The sequence below is a fragment of the Manis pentadactyla genome, chromosome 10 (genome assembly GCF_030020395.1).
Source record: "Manis pentadactyla isolate mManPen7 chromosome 10, mManPen7.hap1, whole genome shotgun sequence".
NCBI lineage: Eukaryota > Metazoa > Chordata > Mammalia > Pholidota > Manidae > Manis > Manis pentadactyla.
Window position 1 is genome coordinate 48710363 of NC_080028.1, and position 14654 is coordinate 48725016.

Sequence of the window (14654 nt, forward strand, 5' to 3'; positions counted from 1 at the left end):
GTTATGTTTAATAAACATAGACAGTATTTATGTACTGTGAGAGCACAAAACTTTACTTTCACAATTACAGAACATGAAAAGAATAAAAAGACTGTTTTTATCACTTAATAGAAAGAATTCCAATTATTGAGTCCAAGATCCTTTTATGACAATTATTCTTTTTTCCACATCTCTCCCTCTTCTCTATCATTTTTTTCACACTATACCTGAATTTTATCTTCAATAGTCAATTTACACTAAGCAACAAAATGCCCCTTATAATGTCCTTCTTGAATTATGATCTTTTTTTATGTTTTGGCAATCCTACTAATCCATAACATTCTTTTTTTTAACTGATGTAATATTGGTAATAACGTTATATGTATTTAAGTTTACAACATTATAATTCAACTTCCTTATACAGTACAAATTTATTACCATCAAAAGTCTGGTTACCACCCACTATATACTTAACCCCTGCCACCCATTCTGCCCAGCCCCCAACTACCATTGTTCTGAAATCAAGGGATAATGTAGGTCTGAATATTGGGGAACTTATCAAATCAAGATTTAGGTGTCCTGCCTCTACATTCTGGCTTCTTCTCCTTGAGGCAATGTCTAAATACCATCAAAGACAATGCCAATAGAAGGCATCCAGTACTTGGAAATACTGTTCTCTTTCTTCTGTTGTCATCATATTTCAGCATGCAGTGCACTCACATAATCCCCAGAAATGCCAATAGAAACATTTTTTTGTGTGTGGATAAATTGGTTTAAAAGAAAGCATATAGTTATCTTCACTGATTTGAAGTTGCTCCATTAACACCTTCTACTTATTCTTAAAAAGTGGATGTTTTATACTGAGGAAGTCTCCTAGAGTGCATGCTTTTCTTTTAGATTGCTTTCCAAGATTTGGTAAAGGATCTTGAATTGCTCTGGCACAGCTGAATAATAGATATTGAAGTATTCCCAATAAGTGAGAAATAGTCTCTGGGCATTTATATTCCATATCATGAGAAGACGATTAGCCATATATTGAACTTCATTTATTTACATCTGTTTTCAATAATTTTGAGCATTTTGGCATTCATTCTTTTCTCTGGAACATACATTTATTGAAGAAAACATTCTGACAAATATCACCTTAGAAGGAGACGTAAATACCTTGATTTAGGCTTTTGGATTATAAGGGGAAAATGTTTTTAGTGGAAAATTGTGTTGATAAATCTACAGAATAGGGAGATACCATTATTTGGCAATGTCATGAATATTGCTCATGGATTACTCATATTTAAATTTCATTTAACTCAGTCTCAAAAACATGAATAGTCTCTTACTTCTTTGTGAGAAATACAATCTGCTTTACTGTGTCTTTGAAGGCATCTTTCACTTGTTTGTTTCGAAGTGTATAAATGAATGGATTAAGCAAAGGGGCAACGGATGTAGTGAGCACAGGCACCACTTTATTAATAGCTACTTCTTCTTTTGCCGAGGGCTTGATGTAGATGAAGATGCAGCTGCCATAGGTGATGGAAACCACAACCATGTGGGAGGAGCAGGTGGAAAAGGCCTTTTTCCTTTGCTGGGCAGAAGGGAATCTGAGAATTGTCTTGATGATGTATGTGTAGGAGAGGACTACACACGCCAAGGTAATAATGAGTGCCAGCACAGCGAAACGCAAGACAATTTTCTCTGTTAATGCTGTGTCTGAGCAGGTTATCAGTAAAATAGGAGACGCATCACAGCTGAAATGATCAATCACATTTGAGTCACAGAATTCCAGCTGGAGGCCCAAGCCAAGGGGTGGGAGGATGATTAACAGGCCTGCAATCCAACAGCAGAGAACAAGTGTAGTGCAGACTCTGCTGTTCATGATGGTCATGTAATGCAGGGGCTTACAGATGGCCACATAGCAGTCATAGGACATGCAGCAAGGAGATAAAATTCTGTTGTTGCAAAGAGGACAACAAAAAATAACTGGGTGGCACCACCATTATAGGTAACTGTATTATCTCCAGATATCATGGTGTACAGGAATCTGGGGATGCATACAGTAGTGAATGAAACTTCTAAGAAAGAAATTTCAGAGAAAAAAATACATGGGAGTTTTAAGATGGGAATCCCACAGTGTGAGGGTGAAATGATGAGGTTCCCAGCCACACTCAATAGGTAGGTGATAAACAAAAATACCAGAAGCAAGACTTGTAGTTTTGGGTCATCTGTCAGTCCCAGCAGGATGAATGTGGTTATTGCTGTGTGATTCCTCATCACTGCCTTGTGCCAAGTCAAGAGCGATTCTACCTGAAGAGAGAAGTGTCGCAAGAAGCTGGCCCTGGAACCTGGATGCAAGCACCCGGCAAGCAGCTCACACGCACTTCCTTCTTTTCCTTATTGGCCAATTGTTAATAGTAGTGCCTCTAACATCTTACTAGGAGGCAGTTACAGGAAGTATCTAAGACAGATCTTATGCTTATAATTCTCTGATTAGCAAGCACATTTACAAAAATGTCAGATAAAAGCCAAAGAAAACATAAATCATGTGTAATTTGCCATTTCTCAGCAATACTGTTTTGTGGTACAGATCTTATTTGTCCTTATCCTGGAGGAAATTAAGTCATTTTTGAAGTTTTCTTCTCCCTTCCTCATCTTTCTATGCTTTTGCACACCAGAGTGAAAAGCTCCATTTTCAAAATCAAGGTCTATCAGTTAGCGTTTTTGTGTGTTTTACAATTTTTAGAGCAGTTTTAGGACAACAGCAATATTGAGCGTAATGTACAGAGATTCCCCATATCCCTCCTGTCCACACATGTGCAGTCTACCCCTAGTGTCAGCACTCTCACCAGAGTAGTGCATTTGTTAAACTGATGGACCCACATGGAGACATCAAAGCCCACAGTTTGCATTATGTTTCTTTCTTACTTTTGTCTATTCAATGGGTTTGGATGAATGTTTCCTTAGTGTTTCACATTGAACTTCTTATGTTATGTTGAATTTTAACAACAGCACATTCATTTAAAAGTATGTACTTTAAATTATCTCTAAATAGGGAGACAAAACATTTAAAATGCAAAGATGTATCTGTTTTTTTCATATATATCTAGGCAAATGAAGGTATTTCTAAACCAGATTTGGGGATTGCTTAGGCGGAACTTTTCATTTCTGGAACCTATCAGCCAGCCTGAGTCCTAGTGGGGCTAGTGGGGCTCTGTGGTGTGGGCAGGGCCCAGAGAGAGGATCTGTGGTGTCTGCTCTCTGCATCCCCTGATCAGTCCTCCGCTCTTTGCAGTACAGCAGTCAGAATCAGTGCCGGGGTATATATTAGTGACCTCTTTGAACAATTTCTGCTGCTCCTCTCCTCAAAACATTTCTCCCCACAATTTTAGCAACCAGCTCCTTAACCCTGCTGCTTCTGTTCTTTGACTTTTAGAATATGCATCTTGCCAAGCAACATCCAGAAACAAGTGTACACATATGAAGCAATCTTTGTGAATACTTTTTAAAGCACCCTGATTTCCTCATTGAAATTCCACATCAACATTCCCAGGAGTTTTAAGACTCCCTCAGAAATTCCATTAGATAGGTGATTGTGAAATTCCCCTCACCTTCGTGTCCAAACTTACCCTCACTGACATTCATATTTTAAGCAGCTGCTCTCAGGTATCCATCCTGTAAAAGAAGATCTGGTTAATGCATTCTCGCTGGTGTTATACACTGTTAATAATAAATATATCAGCCTATAATATGTTTTTGTGTTTTATAAGGGGGAATAATTGATAGTTAAATGAGAAAATTTAGCCATAATTCAAGGGTTTGTAGGGAAACACTGCACATTTTGTATGAGTGGAAAATTTAATTTCTTAAGTGGTCCAACAATTGTCCCAGTTGTACCCAATGTGTTTTCCAAATAGAGAACCAAAGATACATTAGGTTACTCTTTCCTGTTGCTCAAGTGAGCAATCTACATTTATTCATCCAAATAATTTTTAATAGGCATCTATTATTTGAGGAGCATAATAATAGAGACTGTAGACCTGACCATTAGCAAGTTGTTCCTGAAGGAGCTCTCAGGCCACCAGTAGGAGAAAGTATGCCTTTTTAGTGCATACTCAGTGACATGGTAGCCCAAGAGAACAGTGGAAATGCAACTTTGTTAACAACCCATGTTTCTTCTTTGGCAATCACTCTTTGTTATATTGGTAGCTATTCATATTTTCCTATGTTCATTCAGTTTTCTAGGTTCTTCTCTTCCCATTAAAGTTGTCACAGTCGTCTGTCACCATAAGCTGGGTGAACAAGGGCATTGCTCAGGGTTCGCAGACATGAAATCAGAACAGAAAAACCCCTCCCTGGAGAAGTGCTCCCTGCAGAGATAGGGTCTCGCCATGTTCCTGCCAGAAGTAGCTGACGGGCCAAACTCAATGGCAGGTCAGGCTTGTATTTGCACTCCTAATTCCTCCCTGCTTCCCTGCCTCCCAGTGAAGAAGAGTTCAGATGCTTATACTGGCTGCTGACACTGTCACTCCAGCTCTCCCTCTCCTGCAGGTTCCAGGATCTAAAACTATTCTCTGCTTTCTTAATTAAAACTTTAATTCTTCCCTATTGAGAGTAAAGTGGTGAACTCAGTGACATTTTTATTGTAAGACTGCTTGCTGCCTTCCGGCCTGTACACCAATCACACCGGTTCTCTCTGTTATATTGGAAACATTTCCCTGGGAGGCTGAGAGCTACTCATTTATTTTGACTTTGGATCAATTAAAGTTTGAAACAATTTCACTAAAGAAATGATAATATTTATACCCTTCCTCCCAGAAATATAGTTTCCAGTTAATGTTCACAGGCAGGCCTTGATGACAGCCTGTGCAAGACTGCCCATGCTCACTGTCCCTGGGGGGCTAGTAAGTGATCGAGATTCAGGTTTTTCTTTCATCAACTCCCTGTTTGATGATGAAAAAATGTACTCGAGACACTTTGACCTTATTCATGTTTGGCAACAACCTCGTTCAGCCTTTATGTGGGACAGTGGCTGCCCGTGGGCTTGATAGTTGAGATTTAAAAACAAATGCTGCCCCCTCCCAAACGTTTCAAAATTGGTCTCAGTAACTGATGGAGAGTAAAGTGAGGTTCCCTGCAAGGTGATTTATAGTATTGGTATTGGTATCTGTGGCGTTAGTGGATATTACTGGGCGGCAATGCCTTTTCCAACAGCTTTTGTTTTTCTACCTCTCAAGTACTTATGGCCTCCTTCACTCTCAGCTGTGACTGTCACTTTAAAAGGCAAAAGTGACCACGACAGACATTTCTAATTTCATATTCCTGCAGAATAACAACCTATCAGAAATGGCTCTGGAACACTTTTCTGCAGTATCAATAATAATGAACTGAATTCTAGAATTTTAAACTGGCTGTATTCACCCTCTGCCTATGTTTTGATCATTTAGAAAAATGTGCCATGCCGATCACATGCTCACCCCCTTCCTGACAGGCTGTCCCCCAGGCCCCTGAGGGAACCACAGTGTGAGGAGCATTCAGTGGGTGAGGAGCTTTGTGGGCACTTCTGCTCCCATTCTCACCACCCGCCGTCTTTAACCTGTCACACACACACACACACACACACTGACAGCCGACACACACACACACACTGACAGCCGAGACACACACACACACACACACACACACACACACACACACTCTCTCTCTCTCTCTCTCTCTCAGCCAAGTCTGACAACTGACAGAGCTCTCCTGGATTTTTACAGCTCCTGATAGAATGAGCCCAGTCTCAGTCCCCTCTTCCCTCACCAAGTCTATCAGTGCATTCGATTCTAGATGTCCTAGTTACTCTACTAATTCAAAGGAATAAAAGAGAGGTGCAGAGATAATGTTTCTCTCTAGTTTGTCAGAAGAGTGCATCTGATCTTCCTGGGCAGGGAGGCAGGGAGGCAGGCTGCCCAGCAAATTCTATCAGAGCATCATTTCTTATATATGCATATTCTGCTACCAGGGCACAGGGAACATGTGAATGAATAACAAAGTAGTCCTCAGTGACCCAGTTTCTAAAGTTACTAATGAACTGGTGGCAGTCTAATCAATAGTGTGAAAACACACGAGGCAGTGGAGACAGTGTCCTCAGAGACACTGAGGGTGGTTTGATGTCATCTAAATTCTGTTTCGATTTCTTTGTTGAATCTCTATATTTATCCTAGAATTATGCACTGTGTTTGGCACCACATATGATATATTATTTATCTTTCACATCAATCTTAGGTAAAGTCAAAGAACAAAACTATCCTCATTTTGCCAAGGAGGAAACTGAGGAGCAGAGAAATGAAGTTCAGAATGCCCTGCCTGAGGCGGTGCAGGTTTTGAACAAAAGGTGGTGCTTGTCCCTATATTCAAGACACTGACCATATATGGAACTTTCTAACTCTTCTAGGGCTACCTGTTATTCATTTTCATCCTCTCTCCTTCTACCTATGAGTTTTCAGGTAGGCAATTAAACAACCTACTTTCAGTATTTGAAGCGAAGGAGAGTTTTGCATCTGAAGCACTGGATAAACCATTGTCTGAAGCCAGGACAAGTTTATTGTTTTGTTAGGGCCGATTACTGCCCAGTGAACTTGAACAAAGCTTTTTTTCACTATCCCTTCTGCCATGTCTGCACATTTTCACTCTTGCACTCATGCTGTTCCTTGTGTCAAGTGAGGGAGCAGAGGTGTGTTCCTGCTGCCTCGACTGGAACAGATATCTCTGCTGTCCCTTTACTCAGTCCACTCACTACTCCTCTGCTGAGGTTTGTTGTGCAGACTGGCCAAGTCACATCACGTCTCTGTCACCCCACTGTTGGCACAGTGATTGAAAATTTTTCCTGGCAGGGAGAGTATGCTGAGAAGAAAGGACTTATGCCTCTATAATCATAGTAAATTTTTGAAGAACATCCTGATGGGGTGTAGCAGGGACTGGTAATTTCCTGTCTGGTGTGTTTCTTCCCTGATCCATAGCAACTGAACCATAATTTTATTCAGGGTGCACAGTGCCCGGATAAAGTACTGTACCCAGTCACCCTTATAACTGGCATGGTTGTGTGACTAAGTTTATGGCTAATGATGCATGTTACGGTAATTTTAATCAATTATTGCTACAGAGCCATAAATTTCCCTGTAAATACTGGTTTAGCTGCATCCCACAAATTTTGCTATTTGTCTTCTAATAATGGGTGTTTCTAGGAAAATTTGTTATTGATTTCTAATTTAATTCCATTTGACCAGGTAACATACTTCGTATTAGGATCGCTTAAAAAAAAAAACAACTGATCATTCTTAGCTATATTTTATTTAATTTTATCAACTGTGCCATTTTTGGGTCTCTGTATTTGTCTCCTCATTAAAGGTTGTATTTTCCTGCTTCTTCTCACATGTGGTGAATTTTCATTATGTCAGGCACTATGAATTTACCTTCTTGAAGGTCAGATGTATTTCTATCCCTGTAAAGGTTCTTTAGGCTTCTTCTGGCGTCATTTACATCACTTGGAGACAAGTTTGTCCTTTTGGTTTCTGTGTTAGTGTGTGTTACACTGGACCAGAGCAGTGTTTAGCCTAGATTTCTGTCCTCAAAGCTGAGACACATCTTTGTGAATTATACCTAGTAAATTATGAGATTTTAAATTCTGTTTGGTGTGAATAGGAACCATTTCCATTCCTTTGTGTGTTCAGAATTGCAATCTTTGCTGGTGAATCTTACTGTAGGTCATTTCCCTACATGTGTATGCTCAGCTGAATGCTCATGGTGGGGTGCCTGTAGGTCACCAGACGTCTCCCTACGTGCCTCTCCCACCTCTCGGCGCTCGTTCCTGTGAACTTCAGCCTCCCTAGACTGTCACCTACGCTTCCTCCACGCTGGCAGACTGATGGGATCTCTATGAGCCCCTGCCTGTGCTGCTCCAGGAAGCAAACTGAGGTAATCCTCTCTCAGGTATCACTGTCTTGATGTCAGTTATTTGGAAAATGTTAGTTTCGTATATTTTGCTTGAATTTTTACTGTTTTAAGTTAAGGGGCCACATATGTTCCCTGTGACTCCCTTTCAGGTTGAGCCTATCTTCCTAGGCTCTTTTCCTCATATTAAAACCTTTCCTAAAGTTCTGTATTTTTTAATATCTAGAATGACTAATAATCTTCACCTGCTGCTGTATTGATTATTCTATATATTCCTATAAAATTTCTTTTTTTTGGTTATGATTAATTTTTGTCTTCCCCTCAAAGTCATTTGTTCAGCAGCATGTATGCTTGGTTCCTCACCTTATGAAATGAGTAGCACTCTCTGCTACCTGATAGGATTGATTATTATTTGGGGTGGGTGTTGGTGGGAGGAATAGCAGGGAAGGCCTTGAGGAGATGAGATGCCATCTGAGATCCTGCAGTCTGGCTTAGACATGAGTCCAGCACATAGTAAGTGTTAATTTGCAGAAATATCCATCATGGTTTGCAGCCCTCCTGTGAGGAGATGGGTTTATTGGACCTTGAAAGTGTGCTGCCCTTGTGGTTTGCTTTTACCAAGTGGCCACACTTTTATGGAACGTTTTAGCAGAAAATGAGGAAAATAAGAAGTGTAGCTTTTGTTGGTTATTTCTGAGTTTCTGGTGACCTTGGAGAAAGAAACATGATTATCTCAGGGTTTTAAATTCCTATCTCAAGGTATGGAAGATGTCAGAAAACTATGACTTCCTTAAAAGAAGTCAGTGTCTCCTGCACCTCCTACAGGACTTCTTGAAAGCAACCCAAGTTTAGTTTGTTGAATAAATTAATTTCAATGCAAATTGAATTTACAACCTCTAGAGTTTGCTAGAGGACACAATGAGTGTGTAGATTCCATTGAAGTTCCAGAGAAGCACACACTTATATCCTGTCTCAAGGGTTTGATCTCTTCTTGCCTGAAGAACCTACAATCACCTACTTGGAGGCAGTTTTCTTGCAGGAGAATGCCGAACTTATTGAAGACCCACCCCCACATTATCTCCTTGCTTAGAGTCCAGTAACCAGACTCATCAGGGCATCAGGTACACAGTATGAACTGGAAGGAGGTTCCATAGACAACAAAAGGATTTTAAAACAGCTAATTTATACCAACAGAAACCTGAGGAATATCTATGGGAATGGGTCATAAGAGTTTTGGAATCAGGGTAAGATGAGAAGTGACACTGAACTGGGATAAATTTACTGATGTGAAAAAAATATTATTCAGGTTTAAGAAAAGAGGGAAATCCTGCTATTTTTGAAAATATGGATGGACATTGAGGGCACTATCAGAATTGACAGAAGTCAGATGAAAAGATAAGTAGTATGTGGTATCACTTGTATGTGGAATCTAAAAATGTCAAACACATAGGAACAGAGAACAGATTGGTGTTTGGCAGAATCAGGAGGTGGGGTGGGGGAAATGGGTAAAGGTTGTCAAAAGATGTAAACGTTCAGTTATAAGATAAATAAGTTCCAGAGATGTAATGTTCACATGTTGACTATAGTTATGAACACTCTGTTGTTTAATTGAAACTGCTAATAAAGTAGATCTTAAAAAATTTATCATTAGAAAAAAATTGTAACTATGTGAGGTGATGGATATTAATTAAACAATGTGGTAATCATTTCCCAATATACATGTATATTAAATACTTATGTACTACACCTTAGACTTATACAATATGTCAATTATATTTCAATAAAACTGGAAAAAAGTAAAGGACTGTCAAATCAAAAATACAAAAATGAGAACACTATAAAAAATTAAAGTTTAATAGCAAGTTAGTGTAACTCAATAGTTTCTCCTTAGTCTGTAGATGGTGGTTTGCATAACAAAACATTATAAATTACACGTGCATTCTTCTTAAGATAGTTCATGATTGACCAGGAAGGAAAACTGAGACAAATATTTTCTGACCCAGACAATCTATTAATTTAAAGAAATGAGTGGACTAAAATACAGCCTAAATTTTTACTGTCTGTTCGTATTTTAGACATAATGATGAGATGTTGTTCGGACTTTATGAAAGTGTATATTCATGCTCAATTAGGAAAGGAAACCACTATAAAAGAAGTTTTATTTGAATTAAGACTATAGTGCTTACTTAAGTCTGTGATTCTAAGAGTAATAAAAAATAAATTTTGATGGTTAAGCAGACTGTAATTTCAGTATTGTAGTGTCGACTTGAATTGTTGAAGACCCATGGAGATGAACTACTATTGGATGAAATATTTATATGTATATGTTTTTAACTTTTGAAGAATTCTTAGTTTCCTAATTCTTTGAAAGAAATGCCATCTTTTTTAATGAGTCCTTGAAGGCTTGCTTGACTTGCTTGTTCCGCAGAGTATAAATGAAAGGGTTCATCAGAGGGATGACTGACGTGTTGAGCAATGTCACCACCTTATTCATGGCCACGCCTTCCTTTGCTGGTTTGATGTAGATGAAGATGCAACTTCCATAGGTGATGGAAACTACAATCATGTGGGAAGAACAGGTGGAGAAAGCTTTTTTTCTTTGCTGAGCTGAAGGGAGTCTTAAAATAGTCTTGATGATGTATGTGTAGGACACAATTACACAGACTAATGTAAAAATGAGGGTCAGCACAGCCATGATTACCACGAGCTGCTCTATAAATTGAGTGTCTGAGCATGCAATCATCAGAAGAGGAGATGCATCACAGCCAAAATGGTCAACGAGATAGGAGTTACAGAAATCCAGCTGAACTGCTAGGCTAAGCGGAGGGAGTATGACAATTAACCCAGTCAGCCAACACAAAAGGACAAGAATGGTGCAAACCCTGTCACTCATGATGGTGGTGTAGTGCAGGGGCTTGCAGATGGCCACGTAGCGGTCATAGGACATGGCAGTTAGAAGAAAAAATTCCGCTGCCCCAATGAGGATGACAAAAAATAATTGGACAGCACAAGCGTTAAAGGTAATCCTTCTGTCCCCAGTTGTCAGGCTATACAGGAATCGAGGAACACAGACAGTTGTAAATATTATTTCTAAGATGGAGAAATTCCGAAGGAAAAAGTACATGGGTGTTTTAAGGTGAGGGTCCAGCAGAGTGAGGAGCACAATGATGAGATTTCCAGCAACAGTGAAAATGTAGGTGAGAAACAGAAATACTGAAAGAAAAACCTGTAGTAGTGGGTCATCTGTTAATCCTAGTAGGATGAATGTTATTGAAGAATGATTTTTCATCACCGTCTTCAGATATGTAATGAGTCTCTATTAATAAATCATAAACTCTGAATCTGAGGAATAGAATGTAAAAATAATATTCAATAAGCTACATAGAGGAAAGGAGCCAAGCAAGTCAGGAGAAGCACATTTTTTACCTTTACTGCATCATCCATTATCTGATGTAGGAGTGACTGCGTTGTGTTGCATTTCCCTGGGCTCTGCTTTACCTTAGTCTTCACAGTTTGTTTCATACAAAATATGCATCTGATGTTTCATTTTTACTAGTTACAGGGAAAATTTTGAAATATATAGGAAATGCCACAAGCATATCACCATCCCCTAAGATTAGGGCAGCTGTCATGGTATCTTGACTCCTCAGTGTAGAGTAGGAGATCCATAAATGTTAATAAGTAGGAAAATATGTGTATAAAATTTTTATTTCCTCATCTGTCAGAACAGCGTATCAGCAAATCATTCTCACACCCTGCAGCAATATAATACCACCAAGACTTAGTTGTATTATATTCCATGTTTTGCAACACTTGTTCTCTGCAAATAACTCCTTAACCTCCTCAATATCCTAAAGGAGCCTTTACTGTTTGGGTGGCCTGGGAGCAGCACCACAGAGTTACTGTGAATTTCCTATGTCCCATACATCTCCAGGATTTCTTCTTTGGTACCCTTTTATGATAATATGCTGAATTATTCAGGTATGTGTCCCTCCCACATATCAGTTTGAATAACATCTGTTTTGTTTCCTTTCCTGAATTCCTGTTTCAATTCATCCCACAGCGCAAGCCTTCCCAGATTCTGACAAATGTGATGTTCTGATGGTGTTCCTCAGGAGAACCATATACTCTCCTTAGGTGTCCCTGATCCTTAGGTCCTGTAATATAGGTAAAGATACTTCATCTCCCAAGTGCCTTCCAAAGGTACTTGCTAGCTCTATTAATAAAAATTATGTATCCTCCAAGATGGACTGACAAAGGTGAATACCACTTGGGAAAAGTGTTGTCTCCTTTGCCGTGATTCCTTTCTGTGGGGACTCACTTTGTGCATGGGGATGTCCCTAACCATCGCTGCCTCTGTCCCTGCTTCAGGACACCTCTTTACTCTTCAGTGCTCTGGCCCAAGGATAGACCAGACTGGGCTCAACAGTTATTATCAGGCATTAATACTTAACAAGGATTAAATATGACATGGAACAGAGATAAAAAGGGCTCTTTGGTGTGGATATTCTTAAAAGCTGAAAAATCACAGTCTATCCTTGTGAGTTTCCCTATAGGACCGCCTCCCCATGTGGCTCCTTTTGAGGATCATGTCAAAGAAGCCATTTTACTGCCTTCCAGGAAACCACTGAGTATTTTTTCATTTCTTGTCTTTTCTTCCTATTCACTTACCTTCCCAGTGATTGGGGCCATGTTGTACTTCTAAGAAGTGTCAGAGCTGGCATTTGTTCCAGGTCAAGGTCAACCTAAAGTTTAAGTGTTTCCAGGAAAGCTATAATTTTAGGATTTGGGGCAGTTGCTCATCCTTAATCAATTCTTATAATCACGAATTAGTGAAAATGTTAGCTTTCAAATGTTTCCTAATCACAAACAGTATCTCTGGGGCATCTGGGTTTATTCAGAAAACAACTAGGCTGACATCTCCCCAAAGACATGAATTATTTTGTAATATGGATATTTTTATATGATGCTTTGAGATGTTCCCTACAAAATGCCTTATGTGCTGTTTCTCTCTGGACTTGGGAAGGCATAAATTCTTTTCTATTGAAGAGAGCTGTCACAGTGTGAGAGGGTTAATGAGCACTTTCATAAGAAAAGGCTGCTGACCTGGGCTTATGGGATTATGAGTTTGCCTGAGCGTTACAAAATAAATAATGCATGATCTTGCATAAATTACTTTCCTACACTAAGACTTGAGGGTTTTTGGAGAGCAGCCACATGTCTTTCCAGTTAGTGCCTTTGATGTTCTTTAGCTCCCTCTTCCTACATAACCAACACCTTCGTGGTGGCCCATACCCTGACCCCAGACAATATCACTGGATGGTACACCATTGCATATCACAAAAATACATAATCTTGTATCCTCAGTTCAGAAGAAATGGCTGTAGTGAGATTTGCAAATAAGTTCACATCATTGCTTGAATGATAACTTTGAGAAAAAAATTTTTAGTACAAAGAAAATGTATTTCATACTAGAGCTTTAGGTCACAAATATTTCAATATCTGATATTAAGGATAATTTTAAATTCTCAAGAGTTGCTATTTATTATTTTTCCCTTTAAGGAAAATAACTACTTGATTCTCCATTATGAGTACATATTTACTCTGTACATGTAGAAGAAATAGAAAATTATAAGAAAGGAAAATCTCCTATAATCAAATCACAGCAGTCCATCATTATTACTACCTTATACTAATTTACAACCTGTTTGAAAATATGTCAATATGTCATGTAGTTATTTGCATTTTTTAAAGTAATGTTATAAATAACATTTGATATTTTCCTCACTTAACCTCACTTATTTCATTATTTTTAAAGCATTTATTTTATATTTTCCTCATGTTATTAAATATTCCTAAAAACCAGTACTACTTGCTCATCATATCCCACTTCTAAGGAAGAAAATGATACATTTTGTACTTCTTATAGTGACCATAATGGTTGCTTCCATTTGTTACATAATAATATCTTAGTGGACATTTTTCTTTTTTTTTTAAATAATTATTTTTTATTGAAGGGTAGTTGACACACAGTATTACATTACATGAGTTTCAAGTGTACAACACAGTGGTAGAACATTTATATACATAATTCTAGGTTCCAGCTATCACCCTACCAGGCTGTTACAATATCTTGACTATATTGCTTATGCTATACATTACATCCCGGTTACTAATTTATTTTACCATTGGAAGTCTGTCCTTTTTTTTTTTTTTTTTTGTGAGGGCATCTCTCATATTTATTGATCAAATGGTTGTTAACGACAATAAAATTCTGTATAGGGGAGTCAATGCTCAATGCACAATCATTAATCCACCCCAAGCCTAATTTTCATCAGTCTCCAATCTTCTGAGGCATAACAAACAAGTTTTTACATGTAGAACAAATTCTTACATAATGAATAAGTTACATAGTGAACAGTACAAGGGCAGCCATCACAGAAACTTTCGGTTTTGCTCATGCATTATGAACTCTAAACAGTCAGTTCAAATATGAATACTCATTTGGTTTTTATACTTGATTTATATGTGGATACCACATTTCTCTCTTTATTATTATTATTTTTAATAAAATGCTGAAGTGGTAGGTAGATACAAGATAAAGGTAGAAAACATAGTTTAGTGTTGTAAGAGAGCACATGTAGATGATCAGGTGTGTGCCTGTAGACTATGTGTTAATCCAAGCTAGACCAGGGCAATAAAACATCCACGTATGTAGAAGATTTCTCTCAGAACGGGGGGGTGAGGTT

The 14654-nt window shown here is 38.6% G+C and overlaps 1 protein-coding gene and 1 pseudogene across 1 annotated transcript; both read right to left on the bottom strand.

The window, feature by feature from the left end:
- Positions 1 to 1174: 1174 nt before the first annotated feature.
- LOC130679080 (olfactory receptor 6C2-like) lies at positions 1175 to 2344 on the bottom strand (annotated as a pseudogene).
- A 7586-nt stretch (positions 2345 to 9930) lies between these two features.
- LOC118931237 (olfactory receptor 6C2-like) lies at positions 9931 to 11437 on the bottom strand. The gene has a single exon (XM_036923521.2). It carries the CDS (start codon positions 11192 to 11194, stop codon positions 10262 to 10264), a length of 933 nt encoding a protein of 310 aa, XP_036779416.2. The 5' UTR covers positions 11195 to 11437; the 3' UTR covers positions 9931 to 10261.
- Positions 11438 to 14654: the final 3217 nt, after the last annotated feature.